Here is a 24121-nt window from a genome sequence, read left to right as displayed (position 1 = left end):
TGCGAAATAATTTCCCTTCTATTTTCTCAACAGAAGTGATAAAAACATAAAAGAAAAAACATTAAGTAATGTTTGCTCTGTCAATGAAGCTTTTTTGTGTGTTTAAGGTTATTCTTATAAGGAGCTTCAGAAAGAGTTTTCTGAAAATATTCACATCACTTTTTCTTGCAATTATCAGGCTCCAAAGCAGAAATGAATGATGATCTTACCATGTGTTAGTTTGTCTCAGTACAAACACTGACACTCTGTAAAGATCTGGTCAGATACATGCAAAATTCAAAAGTTGGTGAAGAACACTGATCATAACAGTCCTATGGTGAAACATGGTGGTGGCAGGGGAAGCTGAAGACATGAGCTCGACAGGATCGAGGTTCAACTTTGTCAGCTCTAAAACATTACATGTCTAAACATTCAGCCAGAGCTAGCATAAAATGGCTTAATCAAAGCAAATGTTTAGATGTTTATAGTGGCCTGGTCAAAGTCCAGACCTACATTTAAAAAAAATTAAAAAATGCAACTTTATTCTAAGTCCATACACTTCGAGGCTTCTGCTAGTTTCATCACCAAACATAACTGGTAAGATTTTATATTCTTGCTTTTCTCTCCTCTCTTTGTGTTTCCCTTTATTCTTCCTACTACTGGTGTTGCCTCATTAGACTGCGGTGATAGATTAACTTTGAAAAAGCGATCCTCTTTTCAAGGCGCCCACAGCTGACGAGGATCAGTTATTAAAGTGCCAAAGCAGATCACTTGTGCGTGCAGGCTGCAGTGAGTTCAGCAGAAATACTTTGTTGTACTCAATTTGGCTGATGAAAATTTGACAGCTGATTAAGCAATAAGAATGTAGGGTCAGCTGGTTCATCTGTCCTGTTGAGTTACGTCTTTAAAAGAACATTAAAAAGTGATTATCACATGATCAGATGCTCTGCGCCGTGTTTCCTCATTATTCAAAAGGGAACCACAGAGAGGGAATACCACATCATGCGTTTATAAATGCGTCTTTGCCATTTCATGTTCCAACCTCAGGAGAGCTGAGCTCAGATGAACACGTCAATAAATTCATTCTATGGTTAACACAGTAAACAACCTGCAACATGATCTCTGCTTATTTCTTTATCTTCCCCTAAACACATCTTAGCATTTAGGAATGTGATGATATTTCTTATAAGCAACATTATGATTATGAATATTATGAGTAGTAGCGGCAATGGTGAAATAGTAGCAATAGTATGAGCCTATTTACTGATAACGATGGCAATGATGGCAATTGTATTATTTTTAATAACTATTAAAAAATAATGTTATTTTTAATAGTGTTATTCAAAACTACCACTAGTGTTTAACAATACTGTTAATAAACAGTAAATCATATCAAACACTTGCATGTTTGATGTGTTTGTTATATTTACCCTTTTTATTTTTTTACATATTTGTTTTTTACATACCATTCCTCTAGTGTCACTATTAATTATTATTATGATAATAATTATTTCTTATAATAATTAATATGAAATGCAGTATTTAGTAATACTAGTTTTTGTCAGCTACAGTGCCTTGTACTTTGTTATTTGCCTATTGACCTTTTTTATTGTTTATTTTTGAATGATTCAGAATATTTACACTATTACAATAAAAACAGAAGCTGGTTAAAATAATATTTTTTTCATTAATTTTGGTAGATTTTCTGCCACCTCCATATGCACACACCCACACTTTGCTTTAAAAAAAAGCCTTTCCTTGCACCATTCTTTGTATATTTCTGAGCCAAATTCTCACAGAATTCCCCAAAAGTCAGCTAAGAGAGCACCCTCAGTATTTTCAATAACACTGATGAGATGTGATTCTCTCCTGAAAAAAGCTGTGCTGGTCTGGCTGCACTATATTTCATAATTTAATCAATGAAGTCTTCATCAAGTGGGCCTTCTCTGCTCAGGCACTAAAAGAAGTGCTTAGATAATGACGAAACAGCAACAAAAGAACGCACGACATTCAAAAGGAGAATGATCGCTGCTGACAAAGAGCATGACGCAGCTCGTCACACAGTGAATCCTGAATGAAATATTCTGATCAACAAATGTACTGTCACTGCAGATCCATCTGCCAGTGCAGCCATTTGTATTGTTCGTCTGAAAGGTCGGCAGAGAGAAAAAATGTGTTTTGATTCAAATAAATGTCTGATTCATATAAGCAGGGCAGAAAAAGACGCAGAGGGACGCGGCGTCATCTGTGCACCATGGAGGCACAGGTAGTGATGAACCATGTGTAGTCGGAGCGCTGAGACTCTTTGTAATTGTCACCGGGTTCAGGATGAAGCAGGAATGAGTCATCAGGGTCCAAATGTTAATCACCCTCACGGACTAGTCTGACTAAACATGGTTCAGAGGACCAAACATCTGGTTTTGTTCCGACTCAGAGACGTGCGTTCCCTCTGCTCTGGTTCACTTCGACTAACCCGGCCTCCGTAACCCTGCCTGTTGGGATTTCATTGTTAACCACACTGTCAGCACAGTGGCCCACCCCACCCTATAACCCCACATTAAAAAAATTAATTACACAAGCATCTCTGTGTACGTGTGTGTAGCTGCAGTCAGAGTCATAAATGTCTGTGCAACCCATTTGTCAAGGATGACACTGTTATCCTGCGGAGCGCTGGGAGATTTTAAAATGAATTTGTGACGTGACAGAGGCTGCGCTGTTTGTCACTATTTGCAGGCGTTACATAATAATCCTTTGCAGGCTTTTCCCTTTCTTCTGCTGAATGTTAAAGCAGTCGTGGTAGACCTTGCTGCGTTCCTGTTCCACTTTCTTCTCCAGTTGTTATGTCAATAACCTGAGAGCAGAGATTTGATTGCCTTTTATCAGGCAAAAAGGACAGTGGTGGATTTAAGTTTACTGCATGCAAATCTATATTCAGTAGAGCTTTGCTGAAATATTCACACCCCTCAGGGTTTCTCACATTTTATCTTATTTTTCATGTGAAAACATAATCCTCAAGTGCAAAGTAGAGCACTTTTTTACTACAATTAGAGATGGAAGTGTTTTGTGTCATGTGGCTGCATGCCACACTCAAATTGTTGCCATCTTTTACATTGTTATGTCTCTGGCAAATGGCAAACACATAAATCTTGGTCACATTCTAAGGAGAACATCTGTGAACATCAATTTTCAAGTCATGTCATTAACTAACCAAAAATCCCCACAAATTCACCACAGGGATGATGTTTTCATTGTGATGTGCAATGTGAGATTTTTACACACATATCAGGAAGTTGTAGGCCCCTTCTTGTCACAATCTTGGTTTTTGGCTTGTGGCAAGCTGCAAATATAACTTCTCATGGCTTTCTGTTTACCTTGCTTCAATTAAGTCCAGATTTGTGGAGTGCATCACAACTAGTTCTTTCCTAACGATTCGAATCTCTGCAACTCCTCAAGAGTGATCATATCTGCTTTTCCATTTTGAGCAAAACTTTGTTGATACTCTGCTAATGTAAAAAAAACAACAGCAAAATTCTGCAATTGTGACATTTTTGTTCATTAAGAAATGCAATTAAAGTCACACATAAGTTTGTTCACACAATAAGTCTTATAAGGATTTTATAGATGTAAAGAACATTGGAGTGCTCCTAATAATGACTCTGCAGCATCCAAAAATGTAAAAAGATGCTCATGCGGACTTTTATAATGGTAGTCCTAGAAGGGTTAAAAAAAAACATGCTGCACCATCATCCTCAGATCATTTCTTATCGTCTTCTTCGTCTTTTCGGCCTGTAGTTTATGGAAGTAATGTTTGGTTGTTGAACACGTGAGTCGTGTACAGTTTTGCAGTTTTGCTAAATACACTAATTTTGATACAGCTGAAAAACTTTCCAATCATAGTGCAAAAACTTTATTGAAAATCTTTTTTTGAAATTGGCATGTTTCCATTAAAACAATTAATTTTCATAATTCAAATTTATGCAGATTTAAGATCAGTAAAAATGCAGCTCATGACTCTCTTGGCTGCTTCTCTAACTGATCCTCCACTTACTAGACCTGACACTTTAGCAGTATTCCAACAAACTCAGCATTTAGCTTTTCTATATCTACATCCTGTCAGTCGTGTTGCTTGGTTTTCATGCTGCTATTTGTTCATAAATGTAGTCATGTTGTATTTGCACTGAGATTAAATTATACACAGGTGGACTCTATTTATGTGACTTATGAATATCACTGGTTGCATTGTTGCCTTCCACACTTTTCAGATTCCCATATGCTGAAAAAAAATTATTAAAAAATCAAAACTAAATGCCCTTACATTTGTGGTTGACAAAATGTGAAGCAGTTTAAAGACTAAATATTTTTTTACAAGGCACTGTACATAAAGACAGAAGCTCTCTACCATTAACACTGTGTGAAACTAATAATAGTCCCACCCTCCTGTACAAACAGCTACTTAGAAGTGTCATGCAACTTGAGCTTAATTCATTTAGACACTCCAATACATCCAGGCTTTCATTTGACACCACCGCCTTTTGCTTTATTTGGAAATTGGTCTTCATTAGCAGCAAAGAAAGTAGGAAGGGAGCGCCAAATGCTTTTAAGCTTGAAATAATTATAAGAACTGAAGCTGATCCAGAGAGGCGGGGGTGGCTAATAACGATGGTTTTTGGGCAGCACCTCCAGAGGATTTGAAGGGGTTCCTCCCACACTTTAGTGGCTGCGCAAGACAGAAAGGTGCAAATAAAAATTCATGATTACAGGATTTGTTTTCCACAGTGAGCACACGCTGAATACTTCTGAGAATGAAGCAATGGTCAGCAGCTGTTGGTTTTGATGTGGCCTTAATGTTCTCCTGAGAGTATAACTCATCACATGTCATCCATTACACAGACGAGCTCCATTAAAGGGCTTTCACAGAAGAAGCCAAGCTGTAGCATTTTAAGTGTTTCCTGACCATAAAACAGATTGTCATCACTGACATGCAGGATAGATATACACTACAACACCCAACGGGCGATTATCCAATAGGCTTAATGTCTTATGTGCTGCAAATGACTTGTGAGATTTAACAGCTTATCACAGAGGACGGCTACGCCTGAAAATCATATATAATGACTTAGAGAAACAGGCCAGCACTCAGCAATTTCTCTCTAGATGCACAGAATTGTGAACAATTCTCCGTCAGAGTAATACAATAATTACTATATTTATTGCATTTCCATGAAATATGCACATTTAGCCCACTGTTTTGTTTTAAGTGTCATGTGTTCAACCTCCGTGTGACTGTAATCTATGTGGATAGTTAAATAGACTCCTGCCCTTGAACTCCACACCTGATATAGAAGATAGTCACGAAGATGGTAATGATGGGAACATGAGAATAACAGATTTCATTCATATTTTTTTCTCATCTTCTGTCTCCTGCTGTGATTTGTTTTGTGGAGGCTCAAGCACTTTGAGCACTATAATGTGTGTTCTGTTTCATGTTGATTTTTTTTTATTTTTACAGAGTGTTCGAATGGATATGTTTGTTTTGAATCATTGCAAAATAAATCTATCTAAGTGATCTAAATATAGTAACTTGACTTTTTGGGAGTTTGGAAGGAACATGTTTGTTATTTTCTATTGATATTGTCATAGCATGATTTAAGAATAGTAATGCAATGAAATCTTTTTCCTCAAATATCATGTAACTCATATTTTTACAATAGACAATACAATGCCTCAACTTCTATCTTACAGCTACACTATAACTTCCCTAGTAGCATACACAATGGCATAAAAGTTGTCATACATGCCATTGAACTTTTGCTCAGAAAACGTTTTATGAATTAAACTGTTACCATGTTCATTTGCATGTGAGAGGCTTTGGCCATTTTACAAACTGTGACTAAGGCTCCAGGTTATGAGCAAACGTTTCTGGTAATTAGCTTTTTAGACTCAGATTATTTTGTACTAAATAACATTTCAACGAGCTTTGGATTAAACAATGACATAAGCTCATTTTACCTACTCGCTGTCCGTCTTCCCCCTCCATGTCATCTGAAAAATATTTGTGAGCTCTTCCAAGAGAAGAAAACGCTGTGTTTGGGGAGAAAATGATAAAACAACTAACATGTCCTTGTAAATCAGGTGTGGATGAGCAAATCGGCCTTGCAAGCCATTGCTAAAATTACAGCCTGCTGTCACAGGCAGATAGCTTGTGGCTGGGTGGGAGACAGTAAAAGACACTTAATTTTAAAATATATTGAAAGGATATTAGACCACAGAGCATGGCTATTTCCTTTTTCTAGAAAGTCTTTTTAATAATTTAAAGCTGTAAGACGGTTAAACTGCAAATTCTATCTCTGCAGATGTAATGAATGGTTCATTTTTGGTTCCCTTAGGTGAAGCATTTCAAGATTTATGAGCACATTCAGTTGTCTCCTGGCAATGCATTAGATTTCCGCACAAGGTGGTCAGCTGGACTCTATAGATTATCAGTAATAGCTCCATTCGGCATCATTATATGTTTTTGCCAGTGATGCAACATAGCAAGTGATGGTTCTTGCATAAATTGTGTCTTAGACGAGCATTTCACACAGGTACACACAGATACACTCTCCCAGAGAATCCAACGTTGCAAAAAAACAAAAAAAAACTTTTCAGATTATACTTGATGTTTTAATCATTAAAAACTAAACTATACAGTTTTTTTGAAGTTAGACTTTGTGTTTCAAAGAGAATTGTTAACATAAAGAAAAACAATTTAGGCCACGTTTGACACTTCTGTGTATTGTTTTTACACAGTCAATCTAGATCTAGATTGACAATCTAGATTGCTCAATCTAGGGTGGGATTAATGCCAAAAAAGTTAGTTTTTTTTTTTTTCATTTTCACAAATAAAATAAAGGTGACAAAAATATGAGATCATGTTTTAAAAAAGCTCTGTTTAGTGTAGAAGTATCCAGTAAAAGTTTGATCAGTTTAAGTATTTTAGAGTAAATCTTTAATAACCCTTCAAATTGGCACACAAAGCAGACACCAACACATTTATTCACTGACTAAATATGTAAATAAGCAAAGGAAGTGTAACATTTTCACCCTGTGCGGTGAGCCCAATTTTCCATTTTAAAAACCTCCATGAAGCACATTATTTTCCTACCTGTGCTACAATTCTCATAGCTTCCCACCAAACACCTCATGCCTCATTTGCTTGCCTCATAATAGAGCTGTGTGAGGGGAGCGACGACAGCAAGACAAAAGCCAGGGTTGCATACATCTCTTCTGCAGGTCTCTGTCAGGAAGAGGAGTCGTCGCCTCTGGGACTGAGTGCAGCAAAGCATATTACAAGTGTGCAGCGCTGCCTGCCGCCCCGTGGCACCAAGAGATGAGATTTTACCTCCATATGTGAGCCCAGCTGGCCAAATTTTATTACCTGCACATATGAGTTGGGAATAACAAGGTTTTATTGCCAGCATTGCTAATCTGTCATCCAGTAAGAGGCAGAGATGTCCTCATAGGTCATCATAAGAACTGAAGGGCCGCTCTTAGAAAAACATCCTACTAGTAAAAATGCAGATTCCTTGAGGTTATGAGAGTATGAAAGGATCTGCGTGGGTCTCCTTTGTGCTGCGTAGCTCAGATCCAGCACAGGTAATGGGGATATCAGGTCTTGCAGTAACACCTGCGCGCGTGTGTGTGTGTGTGTGTGTGTGTGCCAGTTGTACAACAGTGCAGAAAAAGAGAGGACGGCTGGAGCTTAATGACACACAGTGGAGCCGTAAAAATCCTCTTCTACACCGGCAGCCATGACAGAAAATCCATGCATATTTAAAGGTCAAGGGCCTCTCGCTCACACACGGATTTCTTGTGAGTATTGAAGTGCAAAAGCAGCCGAGCTGAGGAGAAACAGGATCATTTAGGACTGAGGTATAAAATGTTTGGCAGGTTGAAACATAAAGTCTGTCGCCAGAGAGAAGGAATAAGGAACAGATGGTGTTTGTGAATTCATGACATGATAAAAAAAAAAAAGATGAAGAAAAATAACATTTAGGTCAAAACGTGGTTAAGCTGATTAAGATGTGACACATCATTTGGCAGCAAAGTGCTGTTACATGCTATTATACACACATACACACACCCCTGATGAACTCTAGAGGCTAAAGTGGATATTGGAATGGCAGACAGACACATGGCTTTACAAACGTATTCATGCACCGTGACATTGAATTGTGAGACAGTTATTTTTTGTTTTTAAGCATATGCACTGACTGATGGCACTTTTTAAATTTCGTTGTTCTTGTGACAATGACAATAAAGATTTATCTTATCTTATCTTATCTTATTTTTTAGATTCTGCCTTTAATGCATTTCAGTAGGATTTTGTGAATTGGACTAATTCAAAATAGCACATAATTATAAAGTGGAGGGAAAATTATAGTTTGCTGTTTTGGTTTGCAAAACAATTTTCAAAGCTTTGAACATCTCACAGTAACAGTACTGCTATGTAACCCAAAAAAAGGAAAGCGATTCTTATCCACCCACACTGACACACACAATCATGGTAACTCTGGAGGAGCTGCAGAGATCCACAACGTAAGTCCTTTTAACTACTTACCACAAAACAAAATGTGGAAGGAGGAGCTCTGGTCACATAAGACCAAAACTGAACTTATATTAAAAAAATCCTGTGTGGATCATGGTGGTGACCACATCATGAAAGACATCAAGAAAACTTGCTAGAGGCTTTAAAAGATTTTAGACTTTAAGGGAAGTTCATCTTCCCGCAGCAGAGGAACCCTAAACCTACAGCAAGTGCTACTATAAAATATTATTTAGATCAAAGCATGATGATGTGTTAGAATGGCCCAGTTAAAGTCCAGTCCCTAAATCCAATAGCAAATCTTCAACAAAACCCCCAAACTTATGTCTATAAATACTCTTTATCCTAGTACTAGTTGAAATTATTTCAGTTTGGAAAAAACATGCAAAACTGGAAAACATAGGCAGCTGCAACTGCAGCAAAATGTTGTTCTATAAAGTGTTGGTTCAGGGAACCTGAGTACAAATAGACACCACACTTATCCGATTTATTTACTTTTTTTCACAAATAACCAAAAGAAGCTGAAAACAATATATTCTCTTCTTTCCTCTTCAGTTATTTACTACTTTCAGTCTGTCACTAAAAGACAAATTCTGTTTGTGGGAAACCTAAAATAAGCCAGTTGCTAAGTTGTATGCCTATTCAGTCTTATAGACACCTTCAATATTCCCATCCTCACCCACAAGTAGACTCTTCAGCAGGGGAGTTCGTCTCATGAGCGTCAGACATCAAGAGCAGACTTGTGAGTCCGGCGAGGGACCAGACAAACCCAGGCTCGACGACTCATCCGCTTTCCTCCCTTGCTGCAACCCAATTACCACCAGGCCTGGAGGAAAGGGGGCCAGCAGGAGCGCTGTCAGGGGACGATGCCTGCATCAAAGATAGACAGATGGTCCTGAGGTTTCAGCACCTCAGACCAATTTCCTGCAAGCAATAGTTCATGTTAGTTTGTGCTGTGCCCTAGATAAAAAGTCAAGGTGAAGATATATTGACCAAGAAGGTTGGAGAAATTGAATTTGTATTAGCAGCCACAGAAATATGCCCATGTCACCAGCAGTTTGGCAGAGGATGTGCTGCGACTCAGCGGTGAGAGTTTCTCTAAGGACGAGAGAAAAGGACTGCAGGTGGAGACATGAAATCCTGATGTGAAAGCCTGAAACTGAACACGTATCTCTAGCTATTCATCCTCCATGAACTTTTTAAAATGTTCTCAACAACTACAAATTTCAATAAACTGTCTGTTTTTATGTGACAGACTGACACTAAGAACCACCATGGGTCAGTACTTTGTAGGACCTGGAGTTTGTTTGAAGTATGACTACCTGCGTTGCACATCTTCAGCTCTAATCTAAACCATTCCATTCTAGCTGTAACTGTAAGGTCACTGTTCTCCTAGAAGGATAACAACCATCTTAGTCTCAAGTCTTTCACAGCCTTTAGCAAGTTTTCTTGGCTCATGAGACTTTTCCTCAAAAACTCCTCTGAAACTTGAGACATTATTTTTCCTATCTTAAATTTCCCTGCCAAAAAAGCCATCCCCACATCACGAGACTGCCACCACCATGTTTCACAGTAAAGATGGTGTGCGCAGGTACAGCATTACAGACAGATTCTACAATCTGATCAATGGATTTCTGAGCTACCAATTGTGGACAGTCGATGGCCGTGTCTTGTTAGATTTGCAGCAACTTAAACTTTCTTTAATCTCTTTGTCCCTGCCTCCTCTGGTGTGTTCCTCAGTCTTCATTATCAGGTTTGTTCTCAAATGTTCTTTAACAGACCTTTGAGGCCTTCAAAGAACAGCTGGATAATATTGAACTCAAATTACACTCAAGTTGATGCCATTTAATAATAGAATGGCTCCTGAGGACAATTAGTTGTAATTGATTTTATTTGATAAGAGTAAAGAGGGGCTGAATACTAAAGCATACATGATTATTTTTATGTTTCTATTTGCAAAAATTGTTTTTCTTTCACTTTACAATTATGACCTGCTTCATGTTGGTATGTGATAGAAATACCCAACACTGCAGTTTAAAGTTGCAATGTGACAACATTTTGAAATGATCAATGAGTATGAATGTTTCTGTAAACAGCTGTATTTGATGGAGTTTAACATGTTGTGGCTTCTCTGCAGCCTTTTTGTTTTACCTTCCCGCCTGTCATTTTCGTTACTCTGCATGCAATTTGCTCTCCACTGAGCCTCTTTTTTAAAAAAAAAAAAAAAAAAAAGATCAGTACTTTTGAACTTTTTGTTTTAAAGCAGAACCCTGTAGGCACTTAAAATGCAGGTGGTGTGAGAGGTTGTGCCTCTCTGCATGCAAATTTCTGCTAGTAAGTGATCTCCCACAGAGAAAGAAACTGCAGGTATTGAAGAAAGTGACATTTCATGGACTGTCACAGTGCATGTCGTAAATGTCCCTCAGCTTGTTTTACAAGAAAACGAAAACTCACAAAACCCAAACATTTATACACAGCAGTGTACAAACCAGCCTCTAAAAGCAGCCTGTCCAGTCTGAGGCAGTTTGTGCCCTTCATTTTTTTTAAAAGCAGCCTCCTTGTCTGAGCGGGGCACTCTGTTTTAAAGAGGACCGTCTGTTTTAAAGAGGAACGGCAGACTCCTGTTTTCTCCCATCACTCAAGCCCTTAGCAACCCATGGAGTATCTAACAACAGACGTTTACAAGAGGAGAGGGGTCTTTTTCTGTCCTCCTTGAGTCTCATCAACAAAAGGTGACCCGATGAGTCACTGTGGTTTGTGGGCAGACTTACACTCTCCTCAGCACAGGCTGCTCAGCCTGGCTCTGTTTCCGTTTTAGTGTTCATCGCAAGAACTTTTGGCAACGTCAAACCCCTGACTTTCATCTCATTTTGCCACAGCAAAGCATAAAATAAGGTTTCAACTTATTATGCCAGGATGAAAGGATGAAAGCTCAACCAGCAGGCCTATTAGAGAAGCTAAACTTTTAATTGCTTTGATTTTCATGCCACTCGCGTTTTTAGAAAGATAATCCGATCTGGCATATGCGCAGTTTAAAAATGTTATCTTGACGAATTATCATTTGACAAGAGGGAACATCCTTATTCATACTTGGGTCTGATTGCTTCCAACATAGCTGAAGGTTAAGTATCACAGAAGAATCCTTCTGGTTTAGAAGGATGCCATTAGCATCCAGAAGGGCTAGCAATCAAACTGTTTCTAAATGTGGACTCAATGCATTCCTGCAACTTCTTCTAGGACTCTGTTCTGCTGTGGATGCCACAGGTAAAGACTGCTAATGCACGCTGTGTAATTTAATTACACATGAATCAACCTGTCAACACCTGACTGGAATGAAGGGCACTGAAATGAAGGGACTAGATTTCCATCAGTCATGAATATTTTACATGCTTGCATGCTTCAGAGGATCAGATAAGGATGTTCAACAACACACGCTGTGGTTTAGATTTTTAAACTCTAATCTTTAATGCATTTCCAACACATCACTGCCCTGATTACTCAGATCGCAGTACCCTTATATTATTTTACATGCTTTGTAATTTAATTGGACTTTTTGTAATACACCAACTTTATGAAAAGTAATCTGAAATGTGTGGCATGCATTTTCATTCTGCCCCTTTTAAACATGAAAAGAAATTCCATTTAGAAGTCACAAAAGAAGTAAATAAAGAGCAATTAAATAAATTTGACTGTTCTGTGAAGTCGTCAGAGGTTTGTTAGAGAACATTAGAAAACTAAAAGCCCTTTCAAGATCAAGGAACACGGCAGACAGGTCAGACAAGGAGATCATTAGTTAGAGGAGCAGTAAAGAGGCCCATAGGAGCTGCAGATATTTTGACCAAGCTGTCATTTATGGAAGAGAGGGAAAAAGAAAAATATAGTTGAAAGAAAGCAATAATTGCAAGCTCTGTGCTTTCCAGGGACACAGGAGTGATGTTGAAGAACGTCCTCTGGTTAGATGAGATCAAATTTAAAGTTTTTGCCCTACATGCACATTGTGGGATACTTAGTTTTCAGCATCGGCAAGAAAGCTGGTCAAAGTTGATGGGATGTGATGGAACTAAATACAGGTCTATACAGGATGACAACTTTTAAAGTTCAAAGCCAATTGACAATGAAATTGCCTATTCAAAGTACAAACCTAAATCCATGTTGTGATTTTTAGCAAGACTTGAAAACTATTTATCTCAAATGTTCTCCATAGAGTTTTTACTTCGAGCTAAAGAAAAACTGGTAATTATTCCATCTTCACTCGCAAAGCTAATGGAGTCTCACCCAAGATGGAATAGCAGTGAAAAGTGATTCTTCAAAGTCTTGACTCAGGAATGTTCAGCACAAATGCACACCACACTTTTGAATACTTGTACAAAGCACTTGATATACAGAAGATCTTGACAGGAGGGAAATATCTTCACTGAGGAGTAAAATGTGTTGTTTTTTTTAAATATATATTTCAGCCATAGGACCTGAAGGGAAAACAGTTTGTTGTGTGAAAGGAAAAGTTTTTCCCTGTAGGACATTTCTGTGGAAGATAGCAATTTACACATTTACACATCCACAAAAAAAAACTGTTTATGTTTTGGTTCATTTTCGAATTCTGCACACATGACTGTGCATGAATATGTGTCAGCGTGCGAGGGAGTTTATGCAAATGTGATTCATTCACACGTCTCCAAGCAGTCCGAGTTTCCAACCATCACTCTTATTGAGCTTGGCTTTTCCAGTCTGTGTGCAGCTCTGCGAGCAGCTGTCACTGGCTCTCGATACTGTGTCAGATCCAGCAGGGAAGCTCTCCCAGATCCCTCGTCATGACTCGGCATGTTCCGGAGTTGTTTGGTGTCGGTAGTACGGAGGAGAAATGAAAAGAATAGGAGGGGTGTCTTCTCTCTCCTGCAGGCTTTATTCTCACCTCAGTCCCCTAAGGCTTCACATACCAGCTGGAACTCACTTTATTATGCAGTCAGCATGGTGCAGAGGTCAAAGTGGCATTGAGGGGAGTATTGTGTGACAGGCTCTGTACTTTAGAGAAGTTAATTCGCGAAACGTCACACTGTAAGTAGCAAAAGAAATCAGATTTTATGCAACATGAATAATCTGTGCAAGTATAAAGATTTTGTTATGCTATACCTAATCCTAATAAAATAATATAATTAGTTGCTTTTGTTCACTTGTATATAAAACTTGCATTAAGTTTTAACTGATATGTCTTTAAGATACAAACTACTTTATAAAAAAACACATAAACAGCTTAAACTGCAATCCAATTAAAACATGTTGTATTGAACTAACTCACAGAGCAAGTTGCAAAATGCAAAGCAAGACCAACTGGCCTACCGTGAGGCAACTGGCAACGATACAGTTTCTGAACAGCAGTTTCGCTAGAATTATAAGCCATAAACATTTTAACACAATCAGGGATTTGAGGCGCCGCCGAGCCAATCTCACCGTCGGCAGAAGACCTCGGAGCAGCTGGAGCAGATGGCGGCTCCTTTCAGCGAGCCTCGTTGCTTCTGCATTCTTGCAAAAACACAGATATTAATGTTGGAAAACAGTGTATTTTATGCTTTTGCAAAAAGCCTGCATAAAAACTTAAGCGGGCACGTTGCTGTTGAGACAGGTGTGGTTGTGACCTCAGACAAGAACCTAAGAAAGAAGTGATGCACTTACGTCCTCTTCAGCTGTGTGTCCTTTAAGGCAAAATCAGGTAAGAATGTCCATGCAGTGCCTATCCAAATATGTTCATAAATGTTTCCACATTTCTTCACGGTACAGCTACAAACTTCAGGGTATTCCAACTACCTACACCATCAAAAAAATAGAACAAGAGTGTGAAAATAAACTACAGGTTTTCAAAATTCTTTGCAAATAAAAATCTAATAAGTGTGGTGTTCATTTGTGTTGAGCCACTGTGAACAAATACTTCATAAAGCAAATTTTTGCTTCAATTACAGCTTCTAACCTGGCCACAGATTCTCAGTTGACTAAATAATCATGTTTTAAATACATGAACATTTTTATGAGTTTTGGCTATAAAACATAAAAGAGCTGATTTGAGACAAACTATACTGAGTTCTTCATTTTCACCAGGCGCTCCCTGACAGCATACTCATCTCCAGGATGGATATCTTCCTTTGTTTCAACAATTACCTGGACATTTTCCATTTTCTCTATAGCTCCAAAAATCAGCAGTGACATCCAGCCTGAGTCTCCTGAATCATTGATGGCACTATTACTGATGGATCCATCTTGGGTCTCATTTTTTAACAACTCCATTTCATTTTTTGAGAGAAACTGGCACAGTGTTTTAATTTTAGTAGGTGCTTTTACACTCATATCTTGCCCACAAGAGTTGAGCATGTCACATTTACTTTATTGCTATTTCTGTCCTTGCTGTGCCCTGTTTAAGAAAAGATTGTAAGTCATTTTTAGGTTAATTCTCCAATTAGTTTAATTCTAAATATAGAAACATGCAACAGAGAGTTGGTAAAAGCCTGATGTGCCGTTAACATGAGCTGGTGATCATTTTTGAGAATCAAGTTAGGCTGCATGGCCCAAACATTCATGAACTGCTTACTTGACAGCCCTTTTCAAACATACCGGCTGCCCTGGTAAAGATGTATAAAAGGCCCTACTAATGTAGAATAAATTTAATCTTTTATTGTTGTATGATAGTTAGGCAATTAGAACATTTAAATTGAGTGCATTTATTCAGAAGGAGAAAAAAAATAATCCCACATTATTTCTTTAACACATTCATTGGCATTAATATTTTGTACAGCCCTGTTTTGCCAGCAGGACAAGATTGGAGCATACACATACCCACACACACCCCTACACACAGAAGGAACTTTGTTCCTTGTTGTCTTTGCACAATCTCTCCAAATAGTTCTGGGTTTATACCCCATATGTTTTGCGTAAGGCTTAGGTTTAGGAGATCAGATTTCTGTCATAAGTCGATCACACGTTTTGTATTATCATCCAAATTTCTGGGAAAGAAACTTTCTCTGTGGCGGCTGTTTTTCATGAATAGCTCTCTGTGTCATTGACCTGAAGGTAAAAGTCTAAACAGATTGTGGAATGGATGTGTTGGGTCTGAAGAGCTGTTGGCTGCCCTTTTAGTGACCCTAGTCCTGTACAAGTCCTGAATGGAGTGAAGGTCAGTCCTGATGATCTGCTCTACAGACATAATTGGTCATTGCTGTCTCACCCTATGTCCTGTTTTGTGAGCCAAACCACACAGTGGTGGACGAACACAGAATAGACTAAGTAACAGCAGTGTAGAACAATGACCAGCAGCTCCTTTGGTAGGTTGCACATTTTTTTAGCAGTGCCTTCACTGTCCATTGAAAGAACTACTTCCCTAACTTATAAAGATGATACATATATGATGATGATGATACTGATGATACATATGTAGCTTATTTATGGCTGTGTTTTCTGGAAACATTATAGGTCTCCTTTAAAGCTAGAGTGCCCAAAAGGATATGAATTTATGTGTGCTACAAAAGTATATACATAGGTTTTTGGTAAACTGTATTTTTCTGATAAGCGAAACAGAGCACAGACTAAAGTGCTTTTATTATGCAAGCTGCACTGATCAGAAATCCTTGACACAAAGCTGTGATACCATTAAGTGGACTACATTTTCTATAGCTGTGCTTCTCCTCTGTTGTCACTGTATAGGAAGATAAGCAATACTTTGGTCTTTGTTTTTACATGAGAACAAGAAGATCTTTGCCTTTTTGTTATTCTGGTTAAAAGCGGGTTTTGACTTATTCTTCTGAGATGGATCAAAGCTATTTAAAATTTCAAAGCTAATTTCTTTACTTTTCATTAGATTGTTTTGCATCTGATCTTCAATGAAAAGACTGATGTGCCACAATGCTTCATTTTGTTAGCACAGCAGTGTAACAAAGCATATTTCTGACAGAGCAATTAATCGGATGATAAAATAATAGCCAAAGTCAAAATGCTGATTCAAAAACATACTTTCTGATGGAAAAAAAAAACATCACTCATATGCTGCTATTGAAATTGTTAATTGCTGTCATAAATTTGCACTAAGCAACCTTGATAAAAACATTTGCATGGTCTTTATATAGTCTTGATAGTGCATAAAACAAATTAAAATTTTCTTTTGTTTATAAAACATTGATAGTGCATAAGAGTGTTGAGTAAAATAATATATTGAATAATATATTGAAGTTAATTTTTGGGGTGTCATTGGATCATAATAGTGGTCAAAAGATCTGCAAAATGTTGCTAAATAGCAACCATTAATTAACACCTATTAATTGGATAAAATGACTAAATTGTGTGCTAAATTGGGCTTGGCAGCCAAATTGGACCAAGTAGAGAAGTACTTACGGTATTTATTTTATTTTCTCATGGTCATAAATGTCTCTACCAAATTTTATTAAGATACTTCCACAAAATTTATTTTGAGGTATCCGTGCAGGCAAAACTGGAGGTGGCCTTTATCCATATTCCTTTATTTAATCAGGTAAAACCCGTTGAGATCTAGAATCATAGAATCTTGTTGCCTATCTTTAAGAACTGCTCGAAATAAGTCCAGTGAAATTATTTCCGACATCTTAAGTTCAGACTGCAACTGATTCCACGCTGTGGGGGCCAACACACTGAATATCTGCTTCCCTTTTTCAGTTCGAAAGCGTGGGACATGCAGAAGAATAATGTTATTGGAGCGAAGAGAATGAAAACTGACAGTTCTATGTAGGAGAGTGGATAAATATGCTGGGGTTAGACCGAGTAAAGATTTATACATCAGGATCATTAAATGATTGTTTCTCCGTACACTTAATGGGGGCCATTCAGCTTTTGCGTGCAAATCACAATGATGTGTCAGACGTCTACTACCGGTTATAAATCTTAAAGCGCAATGATACACAGTATTTAATGATTGAAGACATTTGGTCGGAGCATTCATATATAAAACATCTCCATAATCCAAAAGTGGCAGGAATGTCGCTGCTACCAATTTTCTTCTAGCTTTGAGTGTAAAACAAGATCCTTTAGATGGGCTGATGAGACAAACACAGGAAATACTACACGTATATACTGTAGGTCTGCTCCTGGAAGCCGCTTAACTTTATATTTTCAAGCCAGCCTGTGTAAGTAAAAAGCATTCACTTACAGATATGCTTTCTTAAATGATGAATGAACTGTGGTGCAAGTGGCTAGAAGTGCACAGAAATGGCAGTAACTGTAGAGCTCAGCGGGATGCTGTGAGCCAGACTTTGTGACTTGATGTCCGCCTTGTGGTGTGATATTAAGGAACATAAAAAGAAATATGTAAACGGCTGTCTTAAAATTCTCATAGCATTTATCCCAAGAGTTGCTTGTTAACTGACTCACACAAACTGCAGCAATCATGTGCATGTTTGTGTGTATCTGACAGCACTCGCTCGCTGAACAGACATGGAGCGAGGCATAAAGCATTTATCTGCCAATCCAACTACCTTAATGGAAAGTACCACAGTAAACTGACTGTAGTTAAACACCTATGTGTAAATATTTATGGGATTTTTAATTGGTTCTAGTCAGGCTCTACCAGACCATCTAACCCACCTCATAAATCATTTAAGATTTGACATTTAAACATATTTAAATGTAATAATAATAAATTATGAATTCTTATAAGGATGTATCATGTTTGCCCTTGAAAGACTGAATGTTTGCTTGCTTGCTGTGAGATCTGTGCTGTGTGCTGGCTGCATGGAGAGCTGTGTAGAGAAGCGCCTAATTTTAGGCAGCTAATGTGTGATGTGTTTGAGGCTCTGGCTTGGTCGGAGGTGTGATGTTTATCTTTGCCTCTGGGATTAACATTGACAGCTTTTTCGGCTGTGGAAAACTTCTAACCCCTAGTTGTAGCTAAATAAATCACTTTAAATATGTGGCCACTGCCACACAAACCCTGGGTTTAGTTTCACTGAACCCTTGACCCAAGTCTTGGAGGTTTTGAGCTTTACAGAGTGGAAGATCTTATGGGTGTCACTTCATGTTATTGTCAGAAAGAGAAATGTTTAAATTAAACTGTTCAGCTTCAAGCCTCTTCACAAGTGTGGAATTGGATATGACGTGTCAGCTGCAGAATGTAGCATGGCATTTTACATTATTTGCTTCAACTTAAAACTCTTAAAGCATGAGTCCATCCGTCCAAACTCATTTCAGCTGCTTGTATCCACAATCTATTTCTTTTGGTTGTAGACAAGGGTATGAACATAGGTTGACTGACAAATCAAGAGCTTCTCAGTTTATCTCATCTTTCACCACAGCAAATTGGTACAGCGCCATCACTGCAGATGCAGCAACAACATACACAATACTTCACAATATGTGATTTCCAGCTAAGTCAGGTTGAACAAAAAATTCTGCCAGACATTCATTGCGATTTCAGCCTGAGCTTTAAGTTGCTAAATTATTTCTTATAACTACTTTTTTTACATTATGAAACACGTTATTTTTCAGTTTTGCTTCCTTACTTCAACACCAGGCTGTTCAGCCATTACTTTTGTACCATTTCAAACTATTCCTTGTACTTGAACTGCTTGACTTTTAATTTAAAAACTGGACTAAGTTGTTGTGTTGAAAACCTTTTGACCAACAGTGTATAAAATGCAATGACATGACCAACCTCTATCTCTTCTCCACAGATGGAAGACATTGTTACACGAATACAAGATGAGAAAGCAGGAGGAGTTGCCATCCGGACCGTTAAAAGCTTCCTCTCAAAGATCCCGAGTGTGGTATCAGGTTCGTATTTGTGTGGAAACCATAAATGAGCATATACTGTACGTGTGTGTGAATCATGCTTTAACATTTACAAATGTTGCACCCTATGAGCTGCTTCTTCCTTAGTAAGGGCTAATCTCACCTGATGCATTTATAACTTTGTCCTTGGTATTGTGTGTTTTCCATCCTTGCATTCTTTAACTATGCAAACTATATGAGTCACAATAAATTATACATGTATGACCTTCTGTGCTCATTTTCCATGCTACTACTGTAGAAGCAGGCAGATCATGTCTTTGCCAGGCTGTTTCATCCCGTTGTTGCCACCAATTCGGTAAAGCGCCTTCTTCCCTCTGTCTGTGTGCCTATTTGTGTAGGTGCTGTATTCCTTTATGTTTGTGCTTCTGTGTAATAGTGAGTCACAAAAATAGGACGTGGAGGTTGCTCCGTCTCTCTGTGAGGCTGAGTCTGAGTCAGTCCTTCACATGGTTTCCTCCAGGGCTTTCCAGCAGCTTCTGCTAAGCACCAACAGGGGGGCCGAATGTTTTGCTGTCCAGGAGCAGCGAATGCAGTGCAAACCTGCCAACAATGCGCTATATTTAGACACCTACCCAACTTTGACAGCTTTGAAGAGAGGCAGCTTTTGTCTGAACTGTTGTGTATTTGTAATTGTGACACCCTTTCTGACCGTTGCTGTTCTCTGGAAAACAGGGGCAGACATTGTTCAGTGGCTGATAAAAAACCTCTCCATTGAGGATCCAGGTAGGCCTGCAGACATATGTTGAGTAATGAAAACACAGAGAGATGGAAGAGAATTTCATGTGCTTTCCTGCTCTTCCGTCACTAGCTGAAGCCATCCACCTCGGTAGTCTGATTGCAGCTCATGGCTACATCTTTCCCATCTCTGACCACGTCCTGACCTTAAAGGATGACGGAACCCACTACCGCTTTCAGGTACAGAGAAGTTCACTGAGGGGCTGTCCTGGGGCTTTGCAAGGCCTTTGAGTATGGAATAATAAGATGATAGTTGTTTATCAGAGGGATGTGTTTACTGCGTGATGCTAATGAGAGCAATCCTTCCTAAGCCTATTACTCATTCCACCAAGGTCGATACTATACAGTGCACCCCTGCTGCATGGTGCATCAGAGCAAGAGGAGGCAGCAGGACAGAGCCTGTGGGCCAGCAGTGGAGCTTGTCACGAAGGTGTTTTTTATTTGCTCCATCTTACCCAGTACAATCCTTGACTGGGAAACCCCAAGAAGGGAAGAGGGGCATTTATCTTTGCCCCTTATTGGCCAAAATTAAAAGCCATTATTATATCTGTGCAGGGAGGGCAACACTTGCTCATTCAGCTGGGGCTAAAAATATTCCCTCTGATGATGATGCAACAGGCCCACTAACCAGAAACCCTGAGAAGAATCCACTGTAACATGCTGAAACATCTGCATAGCTGCACTGCAAGAGATTGTGACAGCCTTAAAATAGATACTAAACTGGTAGAGCACCCAGATTTAATGGCAGCTGTCCTCCAATGTTTGTCACACTTTTGTGCATTGTGTTACAGACTGGCCTGTTTTATTCTGAGCTGACAGTTCTGAATGAGAGCAAGTTATTATTCTTCCACAGGTGCATTTATCAGCATCAGTCTTTCTCCTCATGCTAATTATCGTCATGACAAATAGTGCAAATGAAATATGTGGTTCTAATTCTGTCCTACTATTAAGAATGCATGACAAATTGAAGTCATCAATTATGAATGCATTCAGGAAGGAATTCTGAATCTGTAATTTCAGCTAGAATAGAGAGAAAAAAAGTCACCTTTGCTTCATGGTTATGTATAGTAGCTAAAGGTATTTCAAAGACTGTGTTTGAACAAATACTTGTTTACATTTTGATCCCAATAAAGGTGAGGGAATGTACATTGATGGTCATACATTTACATACAAGAGACGTGCATAACTTTTATTATTATTATTATTATTATTATTATTATTATTATTATTATTATTATTATTATTATTATTATTATTATTATTATTATTATTATTATTATTTTACCTTTAACAATACATTTGAACAAAACAATATATGTGTGGACATTTTTGAAGTATAATATATTTTCTTCTGAGATGTACACAGATACATACACGCTCAGGGGTGTTCATACAAACAATATTTGAGTAAATATATATTTTTCATGTTTCAGAGAAACCACCACCTTATTATAGACAGCAATGAAATTCTGGCATAATTCTGACTGAATATTTGGATACATATTCAAACTGCTTTAGTTCTTGGCAAAGACCCAGCTTTCAAACAAAGTTCACAAATAGTTTTACACTGAAATGGGGAAAATGATCTAACACAGAGACTCTAGAATGGTCAGAACCTCAATAAAATGTATGAGCTACTTTTGAAATGTGGCACCTTCCAAGAAAATGATACTTTTTAATTGACTCTACCATTTCTGATGGGAAGGGCGGTCAAATATCCAGCGAGAATACTAAAATACAGAATAACTTAATGAATAAGAAAGTCCATGAAAATCCAAAAGATAGAAGAAATTGAGGAAAACCTCAAGAGAACCATGTGCTTACAGACCACATAGTAACTTAACCAGGAAGACAGATAATCATAATATAATATCTATAATCCACAAATACTTGAGAGTTCCTCTAAATATTTTATAACTTTTTATTTTAATAATTCAAACACAAAATAAATATTAATATGCATTAATATATGCAGTGGAAATTATTTTAGCCCTACTATACCAGCATATACAGTCTTCCTTATTTCTGTTCTTGGGTGTACAGGTAATTTGCGTCAATAAAAATAAATGGTGCAAATTGACAGCTTTGCAAACGGCAGTCAGTAGCATGTCCAGAAGCATTGATATTTCAGTTTTCCAAACTACATTTTTCCCCCCAATATTTTAGACCAAAAACTGCTACCAGGCCAATTTTCCTCAGGCAATTTGTGGTTACTGTAAATAGGTGAATGTGTGAGTACTGAACTACAAATAGTCTATCTAAATCTAAAATCTAAAAATATGAAAAAATTAAAAACAAGAGGACAAGCGTCTAAAAAATTATTGAAAATGGAACACCAACCATAACAAAACCGCACAATCAAAGCATAAGTCTAAATTTAAACTTGCTCACCCAATTCTTATCTAAAATACTCCTGGAGGTTGCATGTTGGTAAAGTGGCATTTCAAATGTATCATTAAAAGTCTAAATTAGTCTGACTGTCATTCGTAGATGAGTGTCTTCACACTTCTGACCAGAACTGTTCTGAAAGTGATGAAAGGAATGGACAGAACGACTTTATTTAACTTGTAAAATAGAAAATAAGCCATTTTTTAAAATTAAATTCTGTCTATTCTCAGTCTCCATACTTCTGGCCTTCAAACTGCTGGGAACCCGAGAATACAGACTATGGTGAGTAAAAGCTGTCGATTTCCACCTCCTTCTCAAAACTTGCTAAGATTTCCCTGATGTCTTCATCTGTTTCTTTCTCCAGAGCTTAAACACAGCTCACACTGTAGAGCTGCTGTTGACACTCACTAAGTATTGATCCACAGGGCTCTTCCCTGTAATGTATCTGGCCCTGAGGAACATCAACCAGAGAGAACCCAATGGGATAGGATTAGCCTAACAAATCAAGATGCATTGACTGCTTTGACCAAATCTCTGTCTCACTGGATAGCCCTCTTGTTTTTATTTTATTTTATAAGACAACTAATAGGCTTCCAGCTTAAATTAGATAAGCATTGGTGTAAACATCTGAGATATTGGTTCAGAAAAATAGATTTGAAACAACTGACCTTTCTTTTAATATCATTTGACCTTTAAAAATGTGATTATTCATTCTCCCCCTCCCCAGCCATATACCTGTGCAAGCGCACCATGCAGAATAAAGCCAGACTCGAGCTCGCAGACTACGAAGCAGTAAGTAAAATGTTATTTTAGCGTAAAAACCACCAGCAAGCCGATTGCAAACAGGATAAATCTTTACTCATGTCTTCTGGGGTTTGAAAATGGCATCAAGCCATTATGAATGGTTGCGCTCCAGGAGATCCATTTGATGGCAGTAATTTCCTGGCCACAAAATGTACCCCCAAAATACCTGCAGGATTATTTGGCATCAGCAGATCAATATGCCCCCCAGGAGGCACGTTACCCTAGTGCTGATCTCTTGCTGTTACAAAGAGTAGCTTGTACTGCACTTTAATATTCCAAATGACTCTGCAACTATTGTCCAGTACACTTCCTTCCTGTTCTACTCAGGTCACTTTATGCCTCAGGCATCATTGCTTTCACTGTTAACATGCCTGCTGGCCGGAGTTTTCCTTTTTGTAATGAGGTCACTTACTTTAGCTTGGACAGATGCTTTTTTGAGCATTAACAGGAACACGTGAATAGATTTGTTGACATTTAAAAGCTATCTTTTGTGTTTTTACAGAATGTAAATTGAATATGAATTTACATTCAAGCTTCTAGTAAAATAGAAAAACACAACAATGAAACTCTTCAAAAAACACATCTAAGAAACAAAATCTGCTTGCATGTGTAATAGCGACACATCGCTTATGCAGAGCTGAACAAATATCAATAGTCCCTGAAACTTTTGAACATTTTTTCTTGTTACAACAAGCTTTAAAGCATTTTATAATGATCGCATTTGAAGAATAAACACCAAGTGGTGCACATTTGTAAAGGGGAATCAGAATTGTTTTCCATAAGTTTTGCAACTAATGTATGAAACATATGGCGTGGATTTGTTCACTCACCTTTACTTTG

General features: G+C 38.0%; 1 protein-coding gene across 5 annotated transcripts in view; it reads left to right on the top strand.

Annotated features, from left to right (window-relative positions):
* Positions 1-24121, top strand: part of LOC102218770 (regulator of G-protein signaling 6-like) — a 47470-nt gene that overhangs the window by 11909 nt on the left and 11440 nt on the right. For all 5 annotated transcript variants that reach the window (XM_023352748.1, XM_023352747.1, XM_005797676.2 and 2 more), the window contains exons 3-7: positions 19237-19336; positions 20027-20077; positions 20163-20269; positions 22708-22759; positions 23205-23269. In XM_023352748.1, coding sequence (XP_023208516.1) covers positions 19237-19336; positions 20027-20077; positions 20163-20269; positions 22708-22759; positions 23205-23269 — 375 coding nt within the window. The remainder of the gene's footprint in view (positions 1-19236; positions 19337-20026; positions 20078-20162; positions 20270-22707; positions 22760-23204; positions 23270-24121) is intronic.

This window comes from Xiphophorus maculatus, chromosome 19 (genome assembly GCF_002775205.1).
Source record: "Xiphophorus maculatus strain JP 163 A chromosome 19, X_maculatus-5.0-male, whole genome shotgun sequence".
Lineage (NCBI taxonomy): Eukaryota > Metazoa > Chordata > Actinopteri > Cyprinodontiformes > Poeciliidae > Xiphophorus > Xiphophorus maculatus.
This window is presented reverse-complemented; position numbering and strand designations above follow the sequence as displayed.